Below are 24,157 nucleotides of genomic sequence, written 5' to 3'. Positions count from 1 at the left end.
ACAGGAATATCTACAGAGTTCATATACAGTATTCAATTCTGAAGGACTAAAATTTTTACAACTGCAGAGAATCAGAATTTGTGCTTTCATTGAGTAAGAAACCAAATGTGAAATGCAGAAGGACTGTATTTGAATGGTTACAGAACAGTTAAAGCATCATTATGTGGGTTGATTCACAGAACTGTTAAATAAAGGCGGACGTTTGAAATGTCACAAAGGTTACAACTATTTTTTGTCGTCTGACCAGGTGATCTCATAGTCGCTGAAGAAAGTCTTCAGCTTCTCCACAGAAACAGCATGGTCAGCTTTTCCAAAGGCCTGCGAGTGAGCAAGAGACCTGACATTAGTGAATTAAATACTACTGAAGATTTTAACTTTTCATTCAGCTTTTAGTTAACTTACAGTGGATTCTCCAAACACCCTTATTTTTTTCTCTTGGTTGTTGTGCTCGATCTTTCCTCCTCCAAGGCATTTGCACTCCATCCCCAAGGCCTCCATAGCAGGGTTGACCTTCTCAAAAATATGATCTGAAAATTTATGAAGACATTTAGAAGAAATTGAGATTGTAATTTAGTTACAATTTAATAAAAATAGCAATTAGAATCAAATACGGAAATTTGGTAGTTGTCTCCAACGACTAGGTTGGCATGAATTTCATCCCTCTGCTCTGTGCAGTATCTATTCCGCAATGCACGTCTGCAAAATCCACCAAAGGGACCATAACAATGAGACAACATTGCAAAATAGACTACATACAGGTTTTCATCTGCACCAACAGTCACTGGTCTGCACGATATCTCGCGCTAAACTGACGCAGTTGACGCTCTCCTTGAAACAAACTATAATTACTTACTGTGATATTCGGCATTTTTTGTGCCACGGACAATGTCTTTATGCACATCGCCATCTTTCGCTTTTACTCTGACCAGTATGTACTTAAAAGTTCCCTCTGGATCAATCTCTACATCGGGGATTTTAGCCAGAGCGTCTGCCATTGCGACTGTAGATTTACGCAAAACGCCGCAGACTCTCAAACTGCGCAGAGGTCTACTGACCACAGAGAACATGAGTAGTTCTCACACATACCTTTATTTGGGTCAGGATTTCTACTTCGCTTCTTAAAGCGGCAGGACATTCGCGACTTGTTGCCATAAATGTGCAGATTTAACAGTGCGCTCGCACGCTGGCGCCTTCATATGGCAGTGAGTGCGAAGTGTTTGAATTTGCGTTCCTTGCAGTCTCTGTATACCGTGGATTTGCATTAGAAAACTTTATGATACATTACTCAGACGCAGAAGTGAGATCGTCAAATGTCTAAGTCTGGTATGAGAATTTTCTGCTTTCGGCCGTTTTCTGCAGCATGCGGCAGATTGTCCGCTGGTGTTTATCGGAGAGATCAGAGGTCAAGATCAAACCTCAGAGTTAGGTTTGATCCTCCCTCTGAGGGCCTTTTGGTTCTTAATCCAAAGGAATCCTATCTTTTTGGATTCACATCAAGAACGCTTCAGCGGGGAGCAGGATGCATGGTTTTGCTTTGCGTGATTAGACTCCCGTTTGCCCTGTGACTTCATTAAGAAGTAATTTATCATGTTACCTTAAGCTTGGAGCCAAAGGACACAGAAGTTTTAGGACAGTCAGAGAAAGATAAACCTCTAAAAAGACAAAACCTGTCCCATATAACCAAGCCAATAAGACAGGGAAGTCAAATAAACCTTTACATTTTTTGTAACTAATAGTGATGAGTTGTGTAACTGTCTGTTCCATTCTAGTTACAACTGTGTAATTGTTCTACTATTCATAGCTGTGTTAGTTAATCAGAGAGTTTGTTTTATCTAATTGTGGAAGGGAGTAAGGCAAAGTGTGTCAATAACAGTAGCTACAATCCCATGCCTCAGCTCAGACAGGAAGGATGTAAACTGTCACTTCTGGAAACGCAGGCAGCCAGCAGGCACCTCTGCTCCTATGTGCCGCACATTTTCCATCTCAAGACACTCGCAAACAAGTGACTGTCGTGATCTTTCCTACAAAATCTTTCCCCTTGCTTTCTACCAACACCTCCTTTTCAATGACATGTCAGTTCTGAACTGTGAAAAGCATGTTTTAGTCTATGCAGTGTCTGTTAGCACACTTTGTACTGTTGTTGTGTATTAGTCAGAATGATTCATTGCATACAGTTGAGGTTTAGACATGGGCCATGAGATTTCTTGAAACACAAATGCAAACACAAGAAATCCTCATTAGTGCTGATGAAGATAATATTGTTTCCTGACATCCAAGAAAGCATGTCAGTGGCACACAAGTCAATCACAGATAGACTCTTATCAGCTCCCAGTATTTCAGAGCTTTGAAAAAGAATTTCCTTCTCGGTGGCCTTATATTTAATACGTGTATTTTTGTGTGTACTCTGTACCATTGTTGCTTCACCAGGAAACGCTTAAGTACCCTATGTCATACAATTTGCTTTGTCTTTGAATTTGTTCTTCTTTTCCCCTCAGGTGGTTTTTTTTTTTTTTTTTTTTTTTTTTTAACAAATTACAATTGTGGCCAAAAGCTTTGAGAATGACACAGGTATATGCTTTCACAAAGTTTACTGCTTCTGTGTTTTTAGACCTTTTTATTAGTTGTTTCTATTGTACACTGTACTGTACTGTATTGTACACTGAGGATACGTGTCAAAATGTGTTTTATTGACAATCACATTAAGTTTATGCAAAGGGTCAATATTTGTAAAAATATTTGGCCTTTTCTTAAGACCTGTGACATATGCCCTGGCATCCTGCCATTCTTTCAAGCAGCCTCTGGGTTACATCCTGGCTGACGGCAGCCAGTTCGTGCATAATCAGCGGTTGGAGTTTTGGGGATTTTTGTTTGTCCACCAGGTTCTCAGTGGAATTAAGGTCTGGGGAGTTTCCTGGCTATGGACCCAAACATTTGATGATGGTGAGCACAAATGTGCTACCACATTTTGGTAAATTTTATTATTTTTAAGAAAAATATATGCCAGCAATTAAGACAATTATTATTTTACATTCATTACGTGTAGTCCATAACAATTGAGGGGAGTAAAAGTGAGAAATAATAAGCAGAACTGTTGACACTGTAGTCGTTCGCCCGCGGTTGCCTAGAGCGGACCTACTTCCTGTCCTCTCAGACGCAATTCGGGAAAAGACACGAGTGCTCCTGTGATTCTTTCTCTGAGACTCTACCTTTATTTGTACAGGTCAGTATCGTCTTAAAAATACAGTGTATGAGGGTTTTGTGCCTCATTCTACTTCGGTATTTACTGAGAGTTATGTTGACACCGCCGATATAACCTTAACCTTGAAAGTTACTGAAGCGCGGCACCGCAGCGGTGATAAAGCCGAGCTGCGCAGCCCCAAGTCTCGCGAGAGTTACCGCGAGAGTTTGCCAGCCCGCGGGATGTATTTAAACTTGGTAAACTCCATTTAACAATCAAATATGTGTGTGTGGTGTTCCAATTTAACTGTAAAGGCCCTGACATCAGATTATTCGAGTTTAAAATATCTCATATACAATTTACGGTTCAAGTGATGTGGAAATGTTAAGAATAAGCTAAGAATGCATGTACATTTATGTTGTTACATTGCAAAGTAATACATTCAGGTGTGTTTTGTCTAATCTAGTAAGATTTATGCACTTATATCTGATTTGTGGATAAGCTATTTTGAGTTTGCCCTATATGTGAGAAAGAGCAATAAGATGTTTAAGGCATTGTATGGTATCTGCACTGCTGATGTAAATGAGTGAAGGAATAGTGTAATTAACAGTGTAAACTGGAGAAATGTAACAACCATAGATACATATATTTGCCAAATGCCTTTTATTTACCTTTTACAGTTAATGAGCATATCTGACAAGTGAAAACACTGGATGTAAATTATATTTGTTGATCTGAAATAAGAGACGCAATTCGGGAAAAGATACGAGTGCTCCTGTGATTCTTTCTCTGAGACTCTACCTTTATTTTTACAGATTTGTATTCTTTTTGTTATTGTGGTCTTCACATCTGGGACCCGTAACAAACTGTGGGGGCTCGTCTGGGATCTCTCCTCTACAGTCGTCGAGGGCAGATCCAGTGATACCAGAACCACGACACAATCGTGACCAAGGCTGCTACTCCAGCCAAGCCAGCGAGTAGGTGTCCAGGTAGTGAGGCGAAAAGGGGACCTTTGCCTCGACGTGGAACCGTACTGCAGTGAGGGGAGTGTGACGCATCCTAGTCACTATCGAGCTGAAGGATAATCAGAAATACATACAACATGTCGACCGAGAGAAAGGAACTCGCCTGGAATATCAGGAGACGCTTGTTTTCACTCCAAGGTCAAGACCTCTTTGAACTCGCTAAGAGCCTTGCATCAGAAAACAAAGACACTACACAGCTCAGTCAGGTGAAATTTTTATTGCGGTCTGTGTTGCTATTACAGTTGCTACTGTGCAAATGTTTTGGTGACATTTAAAATTCTACTTTGCACTCAAATAAACATTTAATCATCCAACTGGCACAGGAGTGCGGAGGCTTTGGATATCCAGTAGTCGCTGGGTCGCTTGGAGGGAAGCATTACTGTTACCACAAAATTAGTTGAGTGACCTGTGGTGGACAGAGTGCCAGCTCTGGCTGAGGTCTTGTACAGAGGAGCGTGGTAGAGGTCAGGCTCTGGAACGTAGTTCTGCTGTGGCTCAAAGTGCACCACCGGCAGCATGGCGTTCATAACCCGAGGCAGCGCATCATCAATCACCATGCCGACATCATCCCAGCGACAGGCATCCATGAACATGCCGTGAACAAGTACACCGTCCTCCTCATCCATGTTTTGTTTTGCACCAATGGGAAGAGTGTGTAGAGCCTCACAGACTGCTTCCTCATCCCTGTAGGCCGGCACCACGCTGAAGCGGAAATTAAGCTCATCAATAGGCAAACTGTAACGCCGGGCATGATTCTGCAACACTCCAGTAAGAAAGCCTTGAGGGAAGAAGAACCCGGAGATCCAAAGTGATTTGGGCTGACCACGTGTGATCCAAGTCTGGATAAAGGAAGTTCTGAGAGTCAAGTCTCTGACCCAAGAAGACAGCGGTTTGAGGGAAGGGTAGGCAGAGTTTGCCCAGTGGGTGGGGACCTGGTTGTTCAGAAAGCTTGTGTAGATTCGGTCCATTTTCTCTGACATCACAACGAGACCTGCTATTGCCTTTTGCAGAGTGATAAGAGACATCCTGAGAACTTTAAGCAAGTTGTTGAATCGGTCTGCTTCTTGGGCCAAAACAGTTGTGAGGGAGTTAATGCGCCCATTGGTGTCTTTGATAAACAGTGTGTCAATTGCTTCATCCATGTCCAGTCGCTCGGGCAGTTTGGCTAAAATCAGTTCGGCGAGCTCGCAGACTATGTCATCGTTACTCTTAGCTCCCTGTTGTGCTGAAGAACGAGGATCAACATCCAGTATGGTATTGATCAGAGTTATAGTTTCTTGACGCTGAAAAGCCAAGTTGGCATTCTCATGCATACCAAAGATCTCAGGATCATCAATGATTGGAAGATTCTCAATATACTTATATTGTTCGAGTTCATCTGACTCTGGAGCGTAGTAAACACCTGAGGGGGAGTACGTGTAGCCAGGCTGCAGAGTTTCTGGAGAAAAAAAGCCTTTGAGGATTGTCCTTAGGTACCGTTGGTCCCAGGCATCCGTCACTCTCCCTCCATATATGATCTCACCAGTGATGTAGACCAGAGCATCCCAAGGGATGGTGCCATCTTTGCAGTACAGGTTGAGGTTGAGCAGAGCACATTCTCTGTCACTGTCATTGAATTCGTAGCGGATGTTCCAGCCCAGGGGACCAAACTTCTTCCGCTCCTGGATGATTGCATGGAAAAAGCAGATTCCAAAGACAATCTTCCTCCACTGGTGTCCCAAAATGTGGTGTTCAAAGAAACTGCTGGTGATCTCTGTGAAGGCTCGTTGCATGTTGGCTCGCAGGCCTTTAGGAGGCTCGTTAGTCACCTTAACGGAGTTCTGGAGCACTGTAACAGGAAATACTTTGGTCGGCATGGAACTGAGAAATAGACGGAAGTTCTCATGGACTGATGTGTCAGGGTCAGTGAAGGTCTTAATGAGCTCCTCCATGGCTAACATCCAAGACACAGCCAGATGGCAGTTTTGCAAGAAGACCCAGTTGCCACTTGTCAGCGCTGAATGGATCATCTTCTCCGCTATAGGTCCCTGGCCTTGCCCCAGTGAGATAGCCTCGACCCTGTCGAGACACCCTCTCTTATTTGCAAAGCGCTGGAAGGCACCCATTGGGTCAGAACCTGTGCTGAGGATGAAGATCAATGGGGTGGTAGGGGATATGTCATTATAGAGATTAGCCAGGTCAACTGGAGGGTTTTCCACAAACTCCTTCCCCAAGTTGACAATCACAAACTCAGGTGCTGCAAAAACCACCTTCTCTTCCATGAAGCTCTTGATAAGAACTAGTTTCTGGAAAGATCCCAATCGCTCATTCCAGTAGCCTGTTATCTCCTGTTTCTCCTTTTTGGACTCCTCGAGAGAAGGCAACTCTGACACATAGCCATTCCATTTTTCTGGATTTAAAGATGCTTCAAAATGCCCTAGCTTAATATGGATATGGGTTCTAGTGATTTCTTTGGAGATGCCCTTGAAGCAAGGCAGTGTGTCCTCCAGCTCACAACATGTCTGCCAGTAAAAAACACTTAGCCATGGCACATCTGGTCGCTCTGGAAACTCCTTTTTCAGTGAAGAAGCTCCTCTTAGGAAGTGCCACCATTCCCCATCAGAGATCTCGCCACGCTGCCTCATGATTTCTATGTGCAACATAAAGCTGTAGATAAGCTTGTGTTGCTCGAAGAGTCCACTTGACATATTAATGTAGGAGTTTAGCAAGATTTGATTCAGGAGGATCTGAAGGCGCTCTTCTAGCACAGTGCTCTGATGTCTCGATGGTGGAATTAAAGAGCTGTTTAAAGTACTTGAGTGAGAACTGGTACATAGGATCGATCTCTGACAGACTGGCAATGACAAAGTACAAAACAGATCCTCGAGTGGCCACAGGCCTGTAGCGCTCCCTTGCAGAGTTTATCAACAGCTCAGTTGCTTCTGCCTCTTCCAGACGTTGCTTTATGGCCTCTGAAGTCACCGTTGACTCCTGGAGAGTCTGAACTAGCTCCTCGTTGTCAAGTATATTCCCCTTAGAGGTAAAGAGAAGCTTAAGAATGCAGTCTTCAATATCTTTCAGCTGGCTGCGGTCAGCGTTGATGCGCACAATCAGCTCGTTCCTCTGTTCCTCAAGATGCGGACTCTCAAGACGCACCACATCACTGAGAAGTTGGTCTTCTAAGCCAGATTTAGTGACAGTGAAGTTGATAATTGTAACTTTGATGCAAACCTCTGGCAGGTAATGTGGGTTGGCCATCTTTGTGGTCATATAGAACCTAAAAGAGGCAAACCTTCTGCATTCCACTGGCGGATGACATATTGATCACCAAGAATGTTAATCAGGCTAAAAGTGGAACTGATTGGGATGTTCAGGTTCTGGCACTGCGTTATCCACTGGTCAATTAGCAGCTGTCTATAGTGGGAAGTAAATGCGCCATAATATGCCACACAAGCAGCTGCAATGAAGACATTTCCCACAACATTGATGATCTCTTGCTCAAACAGGGCTACACTTTCTTCCCAGCATACTTGTTCGTCACCAAGAGCGGACGTTAGCTTCCCTGCCCTGATCAGACGGGCCTTTGTCAGAGCCATCGTATTAACCAAATATTCTTTCTCATTCATGCTGCTATCAAACTGCTCCTGCAGGACCTTGATCTGGTTCTCCACCTCCAAAAGAAAGCGTTCCTTTGTCCAAAGTGTACTGAGCAGAACTTGCAGGACTGTAGTCATTGCTTTGTATGCTGCGAGTCAGGACACCGAGCAGTGGGATCTTTAAAGCGGACCAAAACTCAGGGAAACTGGGATCGGTCTCTGTCAAGGGACAGCCAGAGGCCGGCGCAGAGTCACAGTCCCAGCCAGTAAGGTCCTCCTCTGCACAGCTCACCACTGAGTGTGCAAGGCGTTGCAGTAAGCTAAAAAGAAAGCAGCCAAAGCGAGACCAGAGAAAGCAACAGGTAACCTCTTGCCAAAGTTTAACACCAAACAGCTGTAAAGTCCACCTAGTTGGAAAGAAAAGCCTTCTCAAGTGTTTGATTGGTGGCTATCCAGTGACAGTGTTATTTGATTCTGGCTCACAAGTGAGTTTAGTGGACAGACATTGGGTTCAGCGGTTTTTTCCCAACTATCAGGTGCGACCCCTCCAAGAGCTGTTAAATGATGGACTTGAAGTTTATGCGGTTAACGGACAAGCAGTTCCTTATGATGGGTGGGTCGAACTTACAGTCACTCTCGCTGGTCACGAAGATCCCAATCTTACTGTGCAAGCCCCTTTCCTTGTCAGTAAGCTGTCACTCCCTTAGCCCCTCCTGGGAGCAAACGTGCTTGGCGCCATTATCCAAGCACAAGAGTCAGACCGAGAGGCCAGTGCTTTATTGTATAGTCTCCTACGCAAAGCTTTTGGTACAGACGAAGAGCAAGTGATGGCTATGGTAAACTTCATACAAGTACCACAAAGAGCAGGATGTGACCCAGCCACAGTGAGAATTGGGAAGAGCAATGTGACCATTCCTGCTGGAAAAGCAGTCCAAGTGTGGTGCAGAGTACCCCAAAGTTTTGACATTTGTGACCCCCTGGTGCTGTACGAACCCGATGAGAACACTGCCTTGAGACACCTGAGTGTTGGGGAAGGGCTCCTTGAGATCAACAACCATCAAAGGCCATTTGTTAAGGTCCCCATCTCTAACCACTCCAAACACGAAATAATTCTACCGAAGAGAACAGCCCTGGGTACTATTCAACATGTCGCTAAAGTTATTGAGACAGACCGACCCACAAACACATCAGAGGTGACTCAACCCACACAGAGCCCCATCACCACAGCTGAGGTAAGCGCAGCCACCTCTGTTCCCCAAGCTTAGCTATCACTTTTGCTCCAGCATGCTGGGAATGGCATTGTTTTTTAGCAAAATGTTCTTGTTGGTGGTTGGGAAAAATGCTTTCATGTTTTGGTGCCATTCTTTATTCATGGCTATGTTTTTAGGCACAATTGTGAGTGATCCCACGCCTATGTATGAGACGTAACCCCACACACGAATAGTCACAAGATTCATTATTGTTGGCATGACACAGGCCTGATGTTAGAGCTCACCTTTTCGTCTCTGGACAATCATTTCTCTGGCTGTCTCAAACAATTGTAAAGGGGCTTCATCAGAGAAAAAATGACTTTTAACACAGGCCTCTGCAGTACCTGTAGTTTTTTGAAAAACATCAGTCTCACTCACACTCACACCTGCCTGCTGTCTTTCCTAAGCAACTGAATAATTTTAGGACAAGGATGGCAAACTCATTTTACACTGTGGGCCACATACAGCCCCCTTTCATGTAAAGTGGGCCAGACCAGTGAAACTCTTTCTATCAATCTAAAGAAGTTTAACTACACATTTAAACCCTGTGATACAAGAAAAATAAGTTTCAACAGTACATCTCTTTTTGTTCGTGAGAAAGAAATGCTGTTTTGGTAAATGAAAGAAATCTGTCAGGATCAGTCTTTGGACTTAAATTGTAAGAAATTAGAAGTCTGGTAGCTCATTGCCCAGTCTGTCCTAAAATTATAAAACATCTTGTTAATTAACAAAAAATGCCCATTTTAATAACGTGAGCCCATGGAGAAAATTTTTTTTATTTCGTAGACAGTAAAAAAGTAGGAACTTTTCTGCTATTTCAGTTTAGCGTGGTATTTTCATAAGCTGATAAAAATATAGAAAATGCAGTTGAAAAAATAAAATGTATCCTCTCATTGACATTTTCCAAAAACTATCCAATGACCAGATTGGAGTCTTTGGCAGGCCAGTTCTGGCCCCCTGCCTTGTGTTTGAAACCCCTGCTTTAGGAGATGGTACTGGCGCTTGCTGGGCTTTGTAAGGTGCCCTGAAAACGTATTTATAACAACTGAACTTCTCTCTTTAAAGTTCTTCATGCTCCAATAATTGGTTGATTTAGGTGCAATCTTACTAGCATCAGTATCCCTGGGAAGCTCTTTTTATGCAAAGCAGTGATGACTGTACATGTTTTCCTGCAGATAACCATGGTTAATAGAGTAAGAACAATGACTTCAATAACCACTGCCTGTTGTTTTAACTCAGTCAGTTTAGCTTGACAGATCTTCTCCTCATCAACATTCTCACCCGAATTAATGAGAGGATCACTTAAATGATGTTCACAGGTGCTTTTGAAGCAGGGCTGATGGACTGTGTGGGGCTTTTTGCATGTGTTATTGTTCTCTAAAGCACTCTGAGCAGCATGTTTTGATGGCATCTCAGTGAAGAACACTATATGCAGTGGTTGTGCATATGTTTAAAAATGCAATATTTGCACGTGCAGTGCAGTGTAGTGTGATACTCATATAAGGTAGCACAAAATGTAATACACTAGTAACTAGTAACTTCATGAAAATAGTTTGTAAACCGAAGTAAATACACTTGTTTTCTGCTTATGATAATGATACTGAAAGTAATACTGAAAGAACTTCATACTAATGAAAATAGCAACTGTGTTAATAAATAACAGAATTTCATTTGTTATTTTTCTTTTCTTTTTAACTTTACTTTTGCTTTTCTTTTTATCTCAAAAGGAACAGCCTCTCGTAGAGTGGAGGAGTATAAGAGTCGGGGTGGAGTTTCCACTCAAAAGTCCAATTGTTATGAAAGCTTTCAGGAAACCTGGACCAAGCCAAGCATCATAAAAGCAGGCACTTCAGCGCAAAACCCTCAGAATCACATCGATCTGCACTGAAGTCAAAGGCTAAAGAATCACTTAAAATGGTAAGTGGAAGTTGAATCAGTTTAAATTCCATTCTCTGCACTGCAGATTTATTCAGTTGTATCTTATAGCCTGTGATTGATAGTATACTATTAATGTATGTTAATGCATCTTTCTAACTTATTTTTTAGGAATTGTGCTATGGATTATTTCAGGCACGTGCATCATGGATCCAGTTCACTTTTATCTGCTCAAGTATGTGCAATGCAGACATCATCCCACCTGCAAGTTTTATAGCCTGATAGAAACTTAACATTTTTTGCATTTTTGCAAAAAATTGCATCTAATGTGTATCTCTGTTCTGTATCCTTAGTGCTGTGCATGTGGACTAGTGTTGAGTCCTGGTCTTACGTCTATTCAAACAAATCAATGAAATGGGATGATGCACGTAATTGGTGCAAGGAGAGCTACACAGACATGGTGGCCATCCAGAACCGGGAGGAGATCGAGCATCTTAACAACTGGCTGCCCAAAAAAAAGGGCTACTACTGGATAGGGATCCGTAAGATCAATGATGTCTGGACCTGGGTAGGAACCAACAAAACTCTGACAGAAGAAGCGACAAACTGGGCAGAAGGAGAACCGAACAATGGCAAAACTGGACAAAGTGTAGGAGTCAGTGAGGACTGTGTGGAGATGTACATTAAACGAGACCAAAATCCAGGCACGTGGAATGACGAGAGGTGTATGAAAAAAAAGACTGCTCTGTGCTACACAGGTAAGCAACAGTTTGGGGCTTATATGCTTTATTTTAGCTGCCTTAGATTTGTTATTCTGGTTCATTATTATCAAGGTAATCTACTGATAAAACATTTAGAAATAGTTTATTTGATATATTATTTTTACTATGATTAGCATGGCTTATAAAAGCATGTCTGTTTTTTCCAGTGGCTTGTAAGATTGACTCCTGTTTGCATGGAGAGTGTGTTGAAACCATCAACAGCCACAAATGTGATTGCTTTGAAGGGTTTTTTGGAGACAAGTGTGACCAAGGTAAGAAAACAAAGTGACAGCGTAGTTTAAATACATATTTTAAGTCACATAAAGGATTTGATATCTAACTGTGTGTTTTATTTGTTGTCAGTTGTGCAGTGTAACAAAGGTGAAGTGGTTGTTCCAGATAAAGGACATGTAAATTGCTATCACAAGTATGGCAGTTTCTCCTATGACTCCTTGTGTCAGTATTCCTGTGAGGAAGGATACAAGCTGAGTGTGCCAGGACCTTTGAGGTGTACTTCCTTAGGAAAATGGTCAGAAAAACCCCCTACATGTGAAAGTGAGTTTAAGTATTAATAGCTTATAATATTGCTACTACTTTTTGGTACTTTTATTATTTACTACACAGTGATGGAGTCATGGACTGATGTTTTTTCTCCTGTTGTCTACAGTGATTCAATGCGAGAAGATGTCAGAGCCGACACATGGATCCATGAAATGCTCCGATCCTCTGGGCTCATTCAGCTATCAGTCCACCTGTACTTTTACCTGTGATGAAGGTTATGTACTGTCTGGATCTCCATCTCTGCAATGTGAAGCATCAGGAAATTGGAATGGATCCCAGCCATACTGTGTTGGTACGGCCACATGTTTTTACCTTTCATCGTTGTGTAGTTTTTGTTATTTGGAGGATGATTTGCATGATGATTAAAATAAAAGCTTTAATTTAACTCCTTCTGTTGCCTCTCTCTTTTGTAGCTGTTCAGTGCCCTGCGCTGCAAAACTTGACAAATGGCTTTGTCAGCTGTGGAGAAGATGCTGATACGAGGTTCAGCTACAAAAACACCTGCAGCTTCAGTTGTGACCAAGGTTACCATTTAGTGGGAGCCAGTAGAGTGACCTGCACATCAGGAGGTACATGGAATCAGCAGATTCCTCACTGTGAAGGTAAGAGGAACACGAAAAGTATAACCCACCATCTTCTATATCATGAGGACACGTTCAATAAAATACACATGTTTCTGTGTCAGCCATCCTTTGCCAGAATCCAGAGAGAGAAGCTCCCCTCATCATGCAGTGCAGTGAATCTGAGACTGAACTGCGACCAAACTCCACCTGCAGCTTCAGCTGTGAAGAAGGTTTTGAACTGCAGGGAGCAAACACCATCAAGTGTTCTGAGGACGGACAGTGGAATGAAAACATACCTACATGCAAAGGTCTGAAAGACTAATTATATCAATATTTATTTGAAAACACTTTTTACTCATCATAACATTTTAACAGTGTTTGTGTGATTATGTTCTAAAATGTTACTAAATAATTTTCTTTCTTCTTCTTTTTTGTTTTGTTTTAGAAAACCGATGTCCTGCTCCAGAGGTCCCAATAAATGGCCAGATAAGCGGCAACCCTCCTCTGTCTTCTTTTGTTAGTCATGAGGCAACCCATCCAGCTGGCATGGTGTTCAGTTTCATCTGTGATGAAGGTTATGTACTGTCTGGATCTCCATCTCTGCAATGTGAATCATCAGGAAATTGGAATGGATCCCAGCCATACTGTGTTGGTACGGCCACATGTTTTTACCTTTCATCGTTGTGTAGTTTTTGTTATTTGGGGGATGATTTGCATGATGATTAAAATAAAAGCTTTCATTTAACTCCTTCTGTTGCCTCTCTCTTTTGTAGCTGTTCAGTGCCCTGCGCTGCAAAACTTGACAAATGGCTTTGTCAGCTGTGGAGAAGATGCTGATACGAGGTTCAGCTACAAAAACACCTGCAGCTTCAGTTGTGACCAAGGTTACCATTTAGTGGGAGCCAGTAGAGTGACCTGCACATCAGGAGGTACATGGAATCAGCAGATTCCTCACTGTGAAGGTAAGAGGAACACGAAAAGTATAACCCACCCATCTTCTATATCATGAGGACACGTTCAATAAAATACACATGTTTCTGTGTCAGCCATCATTCATCTGAAAGCCTAGTTGTATCACTATTTATTGCAAACACCTTTCACTCATCATAGCAATTTTAACAGTGTCTGTGTTCTTATATGTTACTGATTAATTTTCTTTCTTTCTTTCTTTTTCTTTGTTTTAGCAAAAGGATGTCCTGCTCCAGAGGTCCCAACAAATGGTCAGATAAGCTGCAGCCCTTCTCTGTCTTCATTTCTTAGTCATGACACACCCCATCCACTTGGCATGGTTTGTCATTTTACATGTGATGAAGGACATGAGCTGCAAGGTGCACACAGCATGGAGTGTACACATCCAGGCCAATGGACCTCCAGATCACCAATCTGCACAGGTACATGTGAACCCATTTTACTTGGATTACTTGTTGTTCACAACTTCATTTGTATATTAATGACATGAAAGTCACATCTTCCTGTCCTTTACAACAGTTGTTCGATGCCCGCTGCTTGAGGCTCCTAAAAACGGTCACATCAATTGTTCCAGCACTGAGTCAGTTTACAACTGTCAGTGCTCCTTCACCTGTGACCAAGGCTACTCATTAGAAGGACCTGAGCTGCTGACATGTGGTCATCATGGTAACTGGACTGCAGAGAAACCCACCTGTCAAGGTAAATAAGCAACAACAGAACAAGGGGAACAAGAAGTTAAAATGCATAAACTTAACATAACAAGTTTCAGTTCAAAGTTTGACGCTATTCACATTTCACCGTGTTTCCACAGCTCCTGCTCCAATTACTGCAGTTACTGCTGGTGTGGCAACAGGGGGCACTGCCTTGTTATCTGGTGTGTCTATGGCTATGTGGGTCTTGAAAAAAATGAAGAAGAATGTAACCAAATTCGACCTGAGCAGGTTAGAGAAGGATTAACCATTTTTATTTTCTTTATTTTTAAGTTTATTGAAATTTCAGTGCTAATCTTCTCTCTTTTATTACAGCAGCACTGAGTCTCCCTCACAGAGCTACAAAAACAGCATTGACAGCCTAATATAGAAATCTCTGATATTCTTAATAAACAAATATGAATACTGTAAATTTTTACCACATTATTGCACAACATATTATTTGCACTAGTATAACACTCTAATAAGGCAAAGCCAATGTAAGAAAAAGAGCTTATTTAGACACATCCACTGAATCATTGTATCCCTTTGTAAACTGTAAAAAGATCTGTGATCGCTCTGAAATGTTGTTTCAACATGTATTTCCTCCCAGTGGGAATTTTATATTGAACATATTGTTCTACAACTTCATGAAAATGCTGGGAAAATGTGGCTATTCCTGTTACTTTAAACGTCACATAACATGTAAGCTGCCATTTCCCTGCATACCTGTGAATTCTTTTTAGTATTTATGTGGTATTTATTTTCTAAAAGAAAATTGTGGTGAATGTTTATTCAGGTGTTTGCTTGTACAAAGCTATATTTTTATTTTTATTTACTGAGCCACTGTAACTGTAATGTTCTCATGTACACACAAAACAAATAAATATTGTTTAAAAAAATTAGATTTTGGCACTTCCATGTTTTGTTATAATGACCAATAAAAATATTCCATTAGTTTTGTCACCACAATGATAGAAATGCTTAGCCGAGCAGGGTCTGAAGCCGTCTGCTTTCATAACTTGGCTCATCAATTCTGCACGACATGCACCGACTCTCACAGTTTTAGCAATGACCTTCTGCCACCATGACTTTTTTTAGAGGTTGAGAAAGAACCTCTTTTGAAAGCTGCCTGGACCTTTTGTCTCTCCAGCAACCTTTCCATCATAAAGGACATGACAAAGCAGAATAAAATTGAAAAGTGAGAGGTAGGAAGGAAAAGCTATATTTCTGGGTATTCTATCCATTGTTTTAATTGAGTGTCATTTGTGCAAGCACTTTCGTGGGACAGGAAAGGGTCAGATATCTTACATAAGGCTGAATATGACAACATGTTGTGAACATCGAGTTATTCTATGCTAAGGCTGCCCTGAATGTAAAAATGAGAGCTTACAAAAACCTGGCAATGACCCTTAGATGCACTGAATGGACGCACAATTATTTTTACTGCTGCAGCACTTTCTTATCTTATGTTTGGGTTGATCAGATAAGCAAAGATTTAACTTCAGCAGCAGCTTCTGTCAAACAACATAACATCTGAGTAAATGAGACATTTTCTCATCAGTCATTTTTAATGATAATATGCATCATAATGGATGTAAATATATCCACCTTTCACCTTGGGTAGGCAACAGATTAATAATATAGGATTAAGGTTGATATAAATTATTGATATTATCTTTGGGTTTTAGATTTGATGCTAGCAAAATGTGTGACTGATGTCATGGAACATGCAACACTGTTACATGTTATAATCATCACACTATGAATTATTCTGAATGTTTTCAGATAATTCTTTGGATGAGACTACTGTCTGCGGGATGCATCACGACTCCAGCAAGACAATGAGCTGGACCCAGGCCAGACAGTGGTGCCAGGCCAGATTCACAGACATGATGTTGAAACCAAGAGGAGGATGACTGTCTGGTCTCTATCCTGCTGCAAAGGATATTTTCTCCCTGTATTTCTGGATTCCACTCCCCAAAAAACACAAGAGTGAAATTTGGACACAGTTTGAGAATAACAGCATACGGATCGGTAATGATTCATCAGCAACAAATGAGCCAAATAGCCGCAGTGTTTTTTGTTTTTTTTGTAAACTAACTCAGGACGAAACTGAGGAGAATGGAATGATGGGAAATGCAGCAATTTAACATCAAGTGGTGAAGATTATTTTAAAGTTTGATATTTCCTATACAAAATTTTGCACCATTTTAAATCCTGTTCTTATTTTGTTGATTTAGAAATATTTTAAATTGTCATATGATTGTCATAATATCACTTTCATTGAACATTTATATTTGTATAATTATTTGTCACATCTTTAACTGCTGTAACTATTAAATTTACCAACTTTGGGATTTATTAAGAATATCATATCTTCTCCTGAACTTGATTCATTTGTATGCAGCTTGGCAAAGGATAAGGCTGTTATCTGAAAAAAGGAATAACAGGAAATATTATTTTGGTATTAATAACAAGCATTTTAATCATGCTTTGTTTGGGGGAGGGGGGGGGGGGTGTTCATAATTACCCAGGTTGAAAAAAAAGCCAAACAGGTGAGCAGATGGCTATTAGAATGGGCAAAGAATAGCAAGTCAAAGTTATTAGTAATTTATTATTAGTAAAGGACAGTATAAACTGAGGAAACTACCACAGTTAGTTAAGTCAGGTCATCCTGGCATATTTATACATCCTTATACACACTTTCAGATGTCTGAATGTTTTTAAAATATTTCTTTCCACACAACATGCTCTACATATTTCAATAACTTGTACTTTTCATCATTATTTTGTTTTTTGTTTTTACATAATTTTAACATACCTGAATACCCATGCAGGGCTGATGAGTGAATACAAATTCTCCTCATTGAACTTATGCATTCACTTCATTTAAAGATAATGATAAATAATTCTGACTAAGGCTGACGGTTCAGTGCTGTTAGGGTTTTTTTTAATATCTCTGGTAAACTGATTCTACTTCTAGTGACTCAGTATGAGATATTATTACCACTGACTAGAACAGCAATACTATTGCTAAGAGATTCAGTGCAAGTTTATGGCAAAACAGGTCCAGAATAATCCATAGCTCTATTTACTCTTCACAAGAAAGAAATGTGAGCATGAAAAGTAAGTTTTGAAATTCTTGTACCTGACAATTTCCCTGTAACCAAAGGCCTCCACAGTCACCGGTTCTCAACTCAAAAGAGCACATTTTAGAGAGAGTTACATCATGGATGTGCAGCTGACAAGTCTCCAGCAACTGGGTGACGACATCATGTTGATATGGACAAAGATTTTGGAGGAATGTCACATTTGACCTATTGCATAAATTTAACTTTATAATTGTGTAGGTTTAAAGTCAGGATGTGATCCTTTACTATACTCTCACATGAAATGAGTCACAAGGACTTACTGTGTATGCATGTGTCTGTGTGGGGGTGTGCGTATATGAGTGAAAGCCTTCCTGAAAGGAAGCTTTGGCCAAAATGATAACACAAAATTTACCAGTGGCTCAATTCCAGAAGGATAAATAATGTCCTTTATCTTTTTATGAATAAGTGTAAATGTAGTGACAATAATGAGTAACTAAAGACAGATAAGACGATATTACTCATCCTTATTTATAGAAACAGATACGACATATTCAAAACAGTAAGGAACAACGCAGGACTACTCTGATAATTCATTCTGAATAACTCTGACTTTTCTAACACGATAGGTAACTCTTTGAGAGATGAATTATTACAACTTATTCATTATGAATAATATTTATTTTTCTCCTCACATTATTCATTCCTGTTTTATCTAAATGGCATAAACCAGTATCTATGCAACAGTTACAAATATTCTATCTGTGGTTCATCTTTATGTTCACCACAAATAAATAAATAAATACATAAGTTGTAATACATTGTAAAAAACAAAACAAAAAAACATCACAAATAACAACATTTGATGTTTTCCCAGTCTCCCAGTCTGCTCCCCGGTACCTCATAATATCCACCCATTTATAATTAGATTATTACTAATATGTCCCTCGCTTGTTCATGACAAACTTCGGTGTCTTTGTTTAACCTGAAAAGGATTACAAATATTTTTATAAACCTGAGCCAAAGACCTGACCTTATTCTCTAATGAATATATTTTCCCCGTTTTTTAATCATGCAAACCATTTCCACGTCAAGATCAATGCTCTACTCACTGTTTCCATCCCTATGGGTCTAAAGGTTTCCTCTCGGTGGAGCTGACCCAGATCCAAACTGTTTTGGCAAGCACACTGAAAATCATCATCCTCTGTTTCAACATAAGACAACAGAAAACCAACAGTTTTATAAACTGATATTTCAGATTCTGATTCCGTAGGACCAGACAATGTGTGAACACAGCTGGCAGCCAGTGTTGCAGCATATAAAGTTATCAATACTTATATTGATTGAATTTATTTGAATTTGTTTAAGTTAATATCATTTAATGCTTTTTTGATGATGACAGACAATAGAAGTTTTCTTTTTGTCTTTTTTCTTTCTTGTGGGAAATGATCCTGAAGCCTTCTGTGGAATTCAGCATTGGGAAATGTTGCGGGAAATTCCGCTGAAAGGCTTCCTGTAGGAGGATGGAGTCATATATAAGAGGAGGCAGTCCAGTGGATCACACTCAGAATCATTTTATCCTTAAATATACTGAGGCGGAAGGATCAACAATCTTCTGTAGGCTATCAGGCATATTAGTTAACATGGTGAGTAGAAGGGTTAGTAATTTAAATATCAATCTTTTCAGAGAACATTATTTCACTTTTATCTTATATTTAATGATGATAGCACGCTGTAAATGTATTTTAACTTGTTTTGTGATTTTATTTTCATAGGATTCCTGCTTTGGACTACTTAAGACCTGGGGATATAAGAGCTCTGCTTCATGGATGAATTTCACCTTCATTTGCTTAGGTAAAGAATTTTGATGCAAGCAGAAACATCAGTGTAACTCTTGCAAGTTTTACAACCAAAGAGAAATTCTTAAAATCCATCCTTTCTGCCACATATGCATCTAATGTGTATCTCTGTTCTCTGTCCTTAGTGCTGTGCATGTGGACTAGTGTAGAGTCCTGGTCTTATTTCTGTTCAAACAACACAATGACATGGGAAAATGCACGAAGCTGGTGCCAGGAGCACTACACAGACATGGTGGCCATCCAGAACCGGGAAGAGATTGAGCATCTTAACAACTGGCTGCCCAAGAAAAATGGCTACTACTGGATTGGAATCCGTAAGATCAATAATGTCTGGACCTGGGTAGGAACCAACAAGCCTCTGACAGAGGAAGCAACCAACTGGGCAGAAGGAGAACCGAACAATGGCGAGAGAGAAATAAATTCAAAGATCAGTGAGGATTGTGTGGAGATGTACATTAAAAGAGACAAAGAACCAGGCAAGTGGAATGACGAGAGATGTACAAAATCAAAGACTGCTCTGTGCTACACAGGTGAGCAAAATTTTGGGACTAACATACTAGAGCAGATTAAAAAATTAAGATTAATTATGTGACACATTATTTTACTATAATAGGTAAAATTTCTAAAAGCATGTCTGTTTTTTCCAGCGGCTTGTAAGATTGACTCCTGTTTGCATGGAGAGTGTGTTGAAACCATCAACAGCCACAAATGTGATTGCTTTGAAGGGTTTTTTGGAGACAAGTGTGACCAAGGTAAGAAAACAAAATGACAGCGTAGTTTAAATACATATTTTAAGTCACATAAAGGATTTGATATCTAACTGTGTGTTTTATTTGTTGTCAGTTGTGCAGTGTAACAAAAGTGAGGTGATTGTTCCAGATAAAGGACATGTAAATTGCTCTCACAACTATGGCAGTTTCTCCTATGACTCCTTGTGTCAGTATTCCTGTGAGGAAGGATACAAGCTGAGTGTGCAGACTCCTCTGAGGTGCACGGGGTCAGGAAAATGGTCAGAAAAAACCCCTACATGTGAAAGTGAGTTTAAGTGCTAATAGCTCGTAATATTGCTACTTTTTTTTTTGTAATTATATTATTATTTACTACACAGTGATGGAGTCGTGGACTGATGTTTTTTTTCCTGTTGTCTACAGTGATTCAATGTGAGAAGATGTCAGAGCCGACACATGGATCCATGAAATGCTCCGATCCTCTGAGCTCATTCAGCTATCAGTCCACCTGTACTTTTACCTGTGATGAAGGTTATGTACTGTCTGGATCTTCATCTCTGCAATGTGAAGCATCAGCAAATTGGAATGGATCCCAGCCATACTGTGTTGGTACGGCCACATGTTTTTACCTTTCATCGTTGTGTAGTTTTTGTTATTTGGGGGATGATTTGCATGATGATTATAATAAAAGCTTTCATTTAACTCCTTCTGTTGCCTCTCTCTTTTGTAGCTGTTCAGTGCCCTGCGCTGCAAAACTTGACAAATGGCTTTGTCAGCTGTGGAGAAGATGCTGATATGAGGTTCAGCTACAAAAACACCTGCAGCTTCAGTTGTGACCAAGGTTACCATTTAGTGGGAGCCAGTAGAGTGACCTGCACATCAGGAGGTACATGGAATCAGCAGATTCCTCACTGTGAAGGTAAGAGGAACACGAAAAGTATAACCCACCATCTTCTATATCATGAGGACACGTTCAATAAAATACACATGTTTCTGTGTCAGCCATCCTTTGCCAGAATCCAGAGAGAGAAGCTCCCCTCATCATGCAGTGCAGTGAATCTGAGACTGAACTGCGACCAAACTCCACCTGCAGCTTCAGCTGTGAAGAAGGTTTTGAACTGCAGGGAGCAAACACCATCAAGTGTTCTGAGGACGGACAGTGGAATGAAAACATACCTACATGCAAAGGTCTGAAAGACTAATTATATCAATATTTACTACAAACAGTGTTACTCCAGTTTTTTTCTTGGATTGATTATGTCATGACATATTAGTAATATTTTACTCTTTTGTTTCCCTTTTGTAGCAAAAGGATGTCCTGCTCCAGAGGTCCCAACAAATGGTCAGATAAGCTGCAGCCCTTCTCTGTCTTCATTTCTTAGTCATGACACACCCCATCCACTTGGCATGGTTTGTCATTTTACATGTGATGAAGGACATGAGCTGCAAGGTGCACACAGCATGGAGTGTACACATCCAGGCCAATGGACCTCCAGATCACCAACCTGCACAGGTACATGTGAACCCATTTTACCTGGATTACTTGTTGTTCAAAACGTCATTTGCATGTTCAGAATCTTACGAGCACAGGTGAGATCACTTTTTCAATATGCAATATCTTCCTTTCTTTTACAACAGCTGTTACATGTTTGTTGCTTGAGGCTCCTGAAAACGGTCACATCAGTTGCTCCAGCACTGAGTCAGTTTACAACTCTCAGTGCTCCTTCACCTGTGACCAAGGCTACTCATTAGAAGGACCTGAGCTGCTGACATGTGGTCATCATGGCAACTGGACTGCAGAGAAACCCACCTGTCAAGGTAAATGAGCAACAACAGATCAAATGGTACACAAAATGTAAATGTGCACACTTACAAATCTCTGTTCAAAAGTTCACATTATTCACGTTTTACAATGTTTCCACAGCTCCTGCTCCAGTAGCTGCAGTTACCGTTGGTGTGGCAACAGGGGGCACTGCCTTGTTATTTGGTGTGTCTATGGCTTTGTGGCTCTTGAAAAAAATGAAGAAGAAAGCTGACGCATATGAGCTGAGCAGGTAAGAGAAGGATTCACCTCTTTGTTTCCTTCATCTTTCTTTTGAAGTTTGTTGTCTTATCCTCTCCTCTCTTTTTTCACAGCAACTCTGACATAGAGTCTTCCCCACAGAGCTACAAAAACAGCACCGACAGCCTAATATAGAAGACACTTCTCTTCCTCTAAGGCAGCTACAGACAGCTGTATATTTCTCCACAGAAATGCAAAAAGTACATATCATATACACTAGCATAACAGATGGGAAAAAAACAGCCATACTAAATGTGACAAGGAGTGACATAATGTGACATTTGAATTTTCCTGAAACTTTTAAAAGATCTGCAATTGCTCTGAAATGTTGTTACAACATGTATATCCTCCAGAATGGAATTTCATATTGAACATATTGTTCTACAACTTCATGAAAATGCTGGAAAGGTGGCACGATTCATGTCACCATAAATGTTACATAACGTTATGTGTGAATTGTCATTTAGCTGCACAAATGTGAATAATTTGATATGTATTTATTTACTATTTATTTTAGAATAGGATAGTTCGAATTGAATTTTTATTTTATTGTTTTTATGTGTAAAGTTGTGTTTTCTTTTACCTTCACTGTTTTTTTATACTATGAAATTTTACAGTTGATGTTTTATGAAATTCTGGAATATATGCAAACCTAATAAACCTTTTTGGAAAAAATATGAAGACAAATGTCTTTGTTTGCTGTTGGCACATTCACTTTTCTTCATCAGGACTAATAATAACAGTTCAGCTGTGTCACCACATTGCTGTAAATGCGTAGCCAAGCAGGATCTATTCCAGGCTCATGTGGAACCAGAATTTAAGCTTGACTCATCAGTTCTGCCCATCATCAACCTGATCTTGCAGTTTCACAATGACCTTCTGCCACCGTGTGTTTTTTTTAAGGGCTAAACAAGAATGTCTTTTGAAAATGCTCAGACCTCTCTCTTCTCTCTCATGAAGGTCATTAGCAGTTATTCAAGGAAGGAAGAACTGTATTCCTGTGTATTTCATTTCCCCATTGCTCATTGTTTGTTTTAATAAACTGATTGTTATCTGTGAAAGCACTTTAGTGGTACAGGAAAAGGACCTAATGTCTTACATAAGGCTGAAGGTGACAACATCCACTTATTGTATGATAAAAAAAAGGGAAACTTACAAAAGCCTGACACTGATTTTTAATTGTGTTTAAAAAACACACTTATTTTACTGCTGTAACACCTTTTTTGTTTATATTTGAGTTGATTAGAAAAGCAAATGTTTAACTGAAGTAGCAGCTTGTGTTTACAGGTTCACAGAGCATTTTATGGTGTTATTATAAAAATAAGTCAGGATTTTCTTATTCAGTCCTTTTCATCATGATCTTCATTGTTACTTATGAGGAGTACTGTTAGTCTTAACTATTGTTGTTATTTTTTTCTGGTGCAGATGACAGATAATAACAGCACGTGGATCAGTAACAATTCAAGGGCCCTGTATGAATCAAATAATATCCACTCTACAGATATGTGTGTGGAGATGTACACTAACTCAGGAAAAAATAGAAGGAAGTTGAATGATAGAAGTGTATCACAATTTTTGTTGCATAGATTAGTAGTTTTACCTTGTAAAATATTCATTCTGTTATTTATTTCATTAAGTTTTTTTTATATGCTTGTATATTTGTTTATATCTTATTTTACTGATCTATACACCATTCCACCATTTTTATTTTTGTGTTTAACTATTGTGACAGAGCAATTTCCCAAAGTAAATTTGATGGGATAAACTCAATAAATCTTATCCTAAAACTAATGATTTTATATCAGTCATCAAGGAAAAAGACACAGTCTTCTGTACAAAGAAAAACAAGAATCTGTGTGAGTTTTGAAGTGATAAGTGACCTTTTATTGGTGAGCTTTTTCTTAAAACCCAGTGTAATGCAACATCATGTGAAGATGGGAGATGCCAGGAGACTATCAACAATATAACTG

At 40.0% G+C, this 24,157-nt stretch overlaps 3 protein-coding genes and 1 pseudogene across 4 annotated transcripts; 2 read left to right on the top strand and 2 right to left on the bottom strand.

Annotated features, from left to right (window-relative positions):
* Positions 1-108: 108 nt before the first annotated feature.
* Positions 109-1,102, bottom strand: LOC146640988 (14 kDa phosphohistidine phosphatase). Its single transcript, XM_085399291.1, has 3 exons — positions 854-1,102; positions 403-527; positions 109-318 (listed from the first exon to the last, which is right to left on the bottom strand). Exons 1-3 carry the CDS (start codon positions 1,065-1,067, stop codon positions 226-228), a joined length of 432 nt encoding a protein of 143 aa, XP_085255417.1. The 5' UTR covers positions 1,068-1,102; the 3' UTR covers positions 109-225.
* Positions 1,103-4,263: 3,161 nt separating this feature from the next.
* On the bottom strand, positions 4,264-7,916 carry LOC146640987 (dynein axonemal heavy chain 6 pseudogene; annotated as a pseudogene).
* Positions 7,356-15,314, top strand: LOC146640986 (E-selectin-like). Its single transcript, XM_085397382.1, has 15 exons — positions 7,356-9,010; positions 10,756-10,945; positions 11,075-11,138; positions 11,257-11,661; positions 11,832-11,936; positions 12,028-12,219; positions 12,332-12,517; positions 12,639-12,827; positions 12,911-13,096; positions 13,234-13,440; positions 13,562-13,750; positions 13,973-14,179; positions 14,277-14,456; positions 14,569-14,698; positions 14,783-15,314. The coding sequence occupies exons 2-15, from the start codon at positions 10,943-10,945 to the stop codon at positions 14,835-14,837; spliced, it is 2,298 nt and encodes a 765-aa protein (XP_085253508.1). The 5' UTR covers positions 7,356-9,010; positions 10,756-10,942; the 3' UTR covers positions 14,838-15,314.
* A 3,751-nt stretch (positions 15,315-19,065) lies between these two features.
* Positions 19,066-22,829, top strand: LOC146640985 (E-selectin-like). 2 transcript variants are annotated; one of them, XM_085397383.1, is made up of 12 exons: positions 19,067-19,184; positions 19,314-19,392; positions 19,523-19,927; positions 20,045-20,149; positions 20,241-20,432; positions 20,549-20,734; positions 20,856-21,044; positions 21,128-21,313; positions 21,432-21,638; positions 21,764-21,943; positions 22,050-22,179; positions 22,262-22,826. In XM_085397383.1, the coding sequence occupies exons 1-12, from the start codon at positions 19,182-19,184 to the stop codon at positions 22,320-22,322; spliced, it is 1,923 nt and encodes a 640-aa protein (XP_085253509.1). In that variant the 5' UTR covers positions 19,067-19,181; the 3' UTR covers positions 22,323-22,826. The 2 variants fall into 2 exon arrangements, with proteins under 2 accessions (XP_085253510.1, XP_085253509.1); XM_085397384.1 differs by lacking the exon at positions 21,128-21,313 and having other exon boundaries at positions 19,066-19,184; positions 22,262-22,829.
* The last annotated feature ends 1,328 nt before the right edge of the window (positions 22,830-24,157 follow it).

This window comes from Rhamphochromis longiceps, linkage group LG23 (assembly GCF_057381845.1).
Source record: "Rhamphochromis longiceps isolate RC_006_pf linkage group LG23, R_longiceps_female_GT1.1, whole genome shotgun sequence".
Lineage (NCBI taxonomy): Eukaryota > Metazoa > Chordata > Actinopteri > Cichliformes > Cichlidae > Rhamphochromis > Rhamphochromis longiceps.
The sequence above is the reverse complement of the archived record's forward strand: the minus strand, read 5'-3'. Positions and strand labels throughout refer to the sequence as shown.

Coding starts and splice junctions, on each gene's coding strand:
- LOC146640988 (XM_085399291.1), bottom strand. CDS start 1,067: ATGTTCTCTGTGGTCAGTAGACCTCTGCGCAGTTTGAGAGTCTGCGGC. Junction 528..853: donor AAAAAATGCCGAATATCACA/GTAAGTAATTAT, acceptor ATAAATTTTCAG/ATCATATTTTTGAGAAGGTC. Junction 319..402: donor GGGTGTTTGGAGAATCCACT/GTAAGTTAACTA, acceptor GCTCACTCGCAG/GCCTTTGGAAAAGCTGACCA.
- LOC146640985 (XM_085397383.1), top strand. Junction 20,150..20,240: donor TGGAGACAAGTGTGACCAAG/GTAAGAAAACAA, acceptor ATTTGTTGTCAG/TTGTGCAGTGTAACAAAAGT. Junction 21,045..21,127: donor GCAGATTCCTCACTGTGAAG/GTAAGAGGAACA, acceptor TTTCTGTGTCAG/CCATCCTTTGCCAGAATCCA.
- LOC146640986 (XM_085397382.1), top strand. Junction 12,828..12,910: donor GCAGATTCCTCACTGTGAAG/GTAAGAGGAACA, acceptor TTTCTGTGTCAG/CCATCCTTTGCCAGAATCCA. Junction 14,457..14,568: donor AGAGAAACCCACCTGTCAAG/GTAAATAAGCAA, acceptor GTGTTTCCACAG/CTCCTGCTCCAATTACTGCA.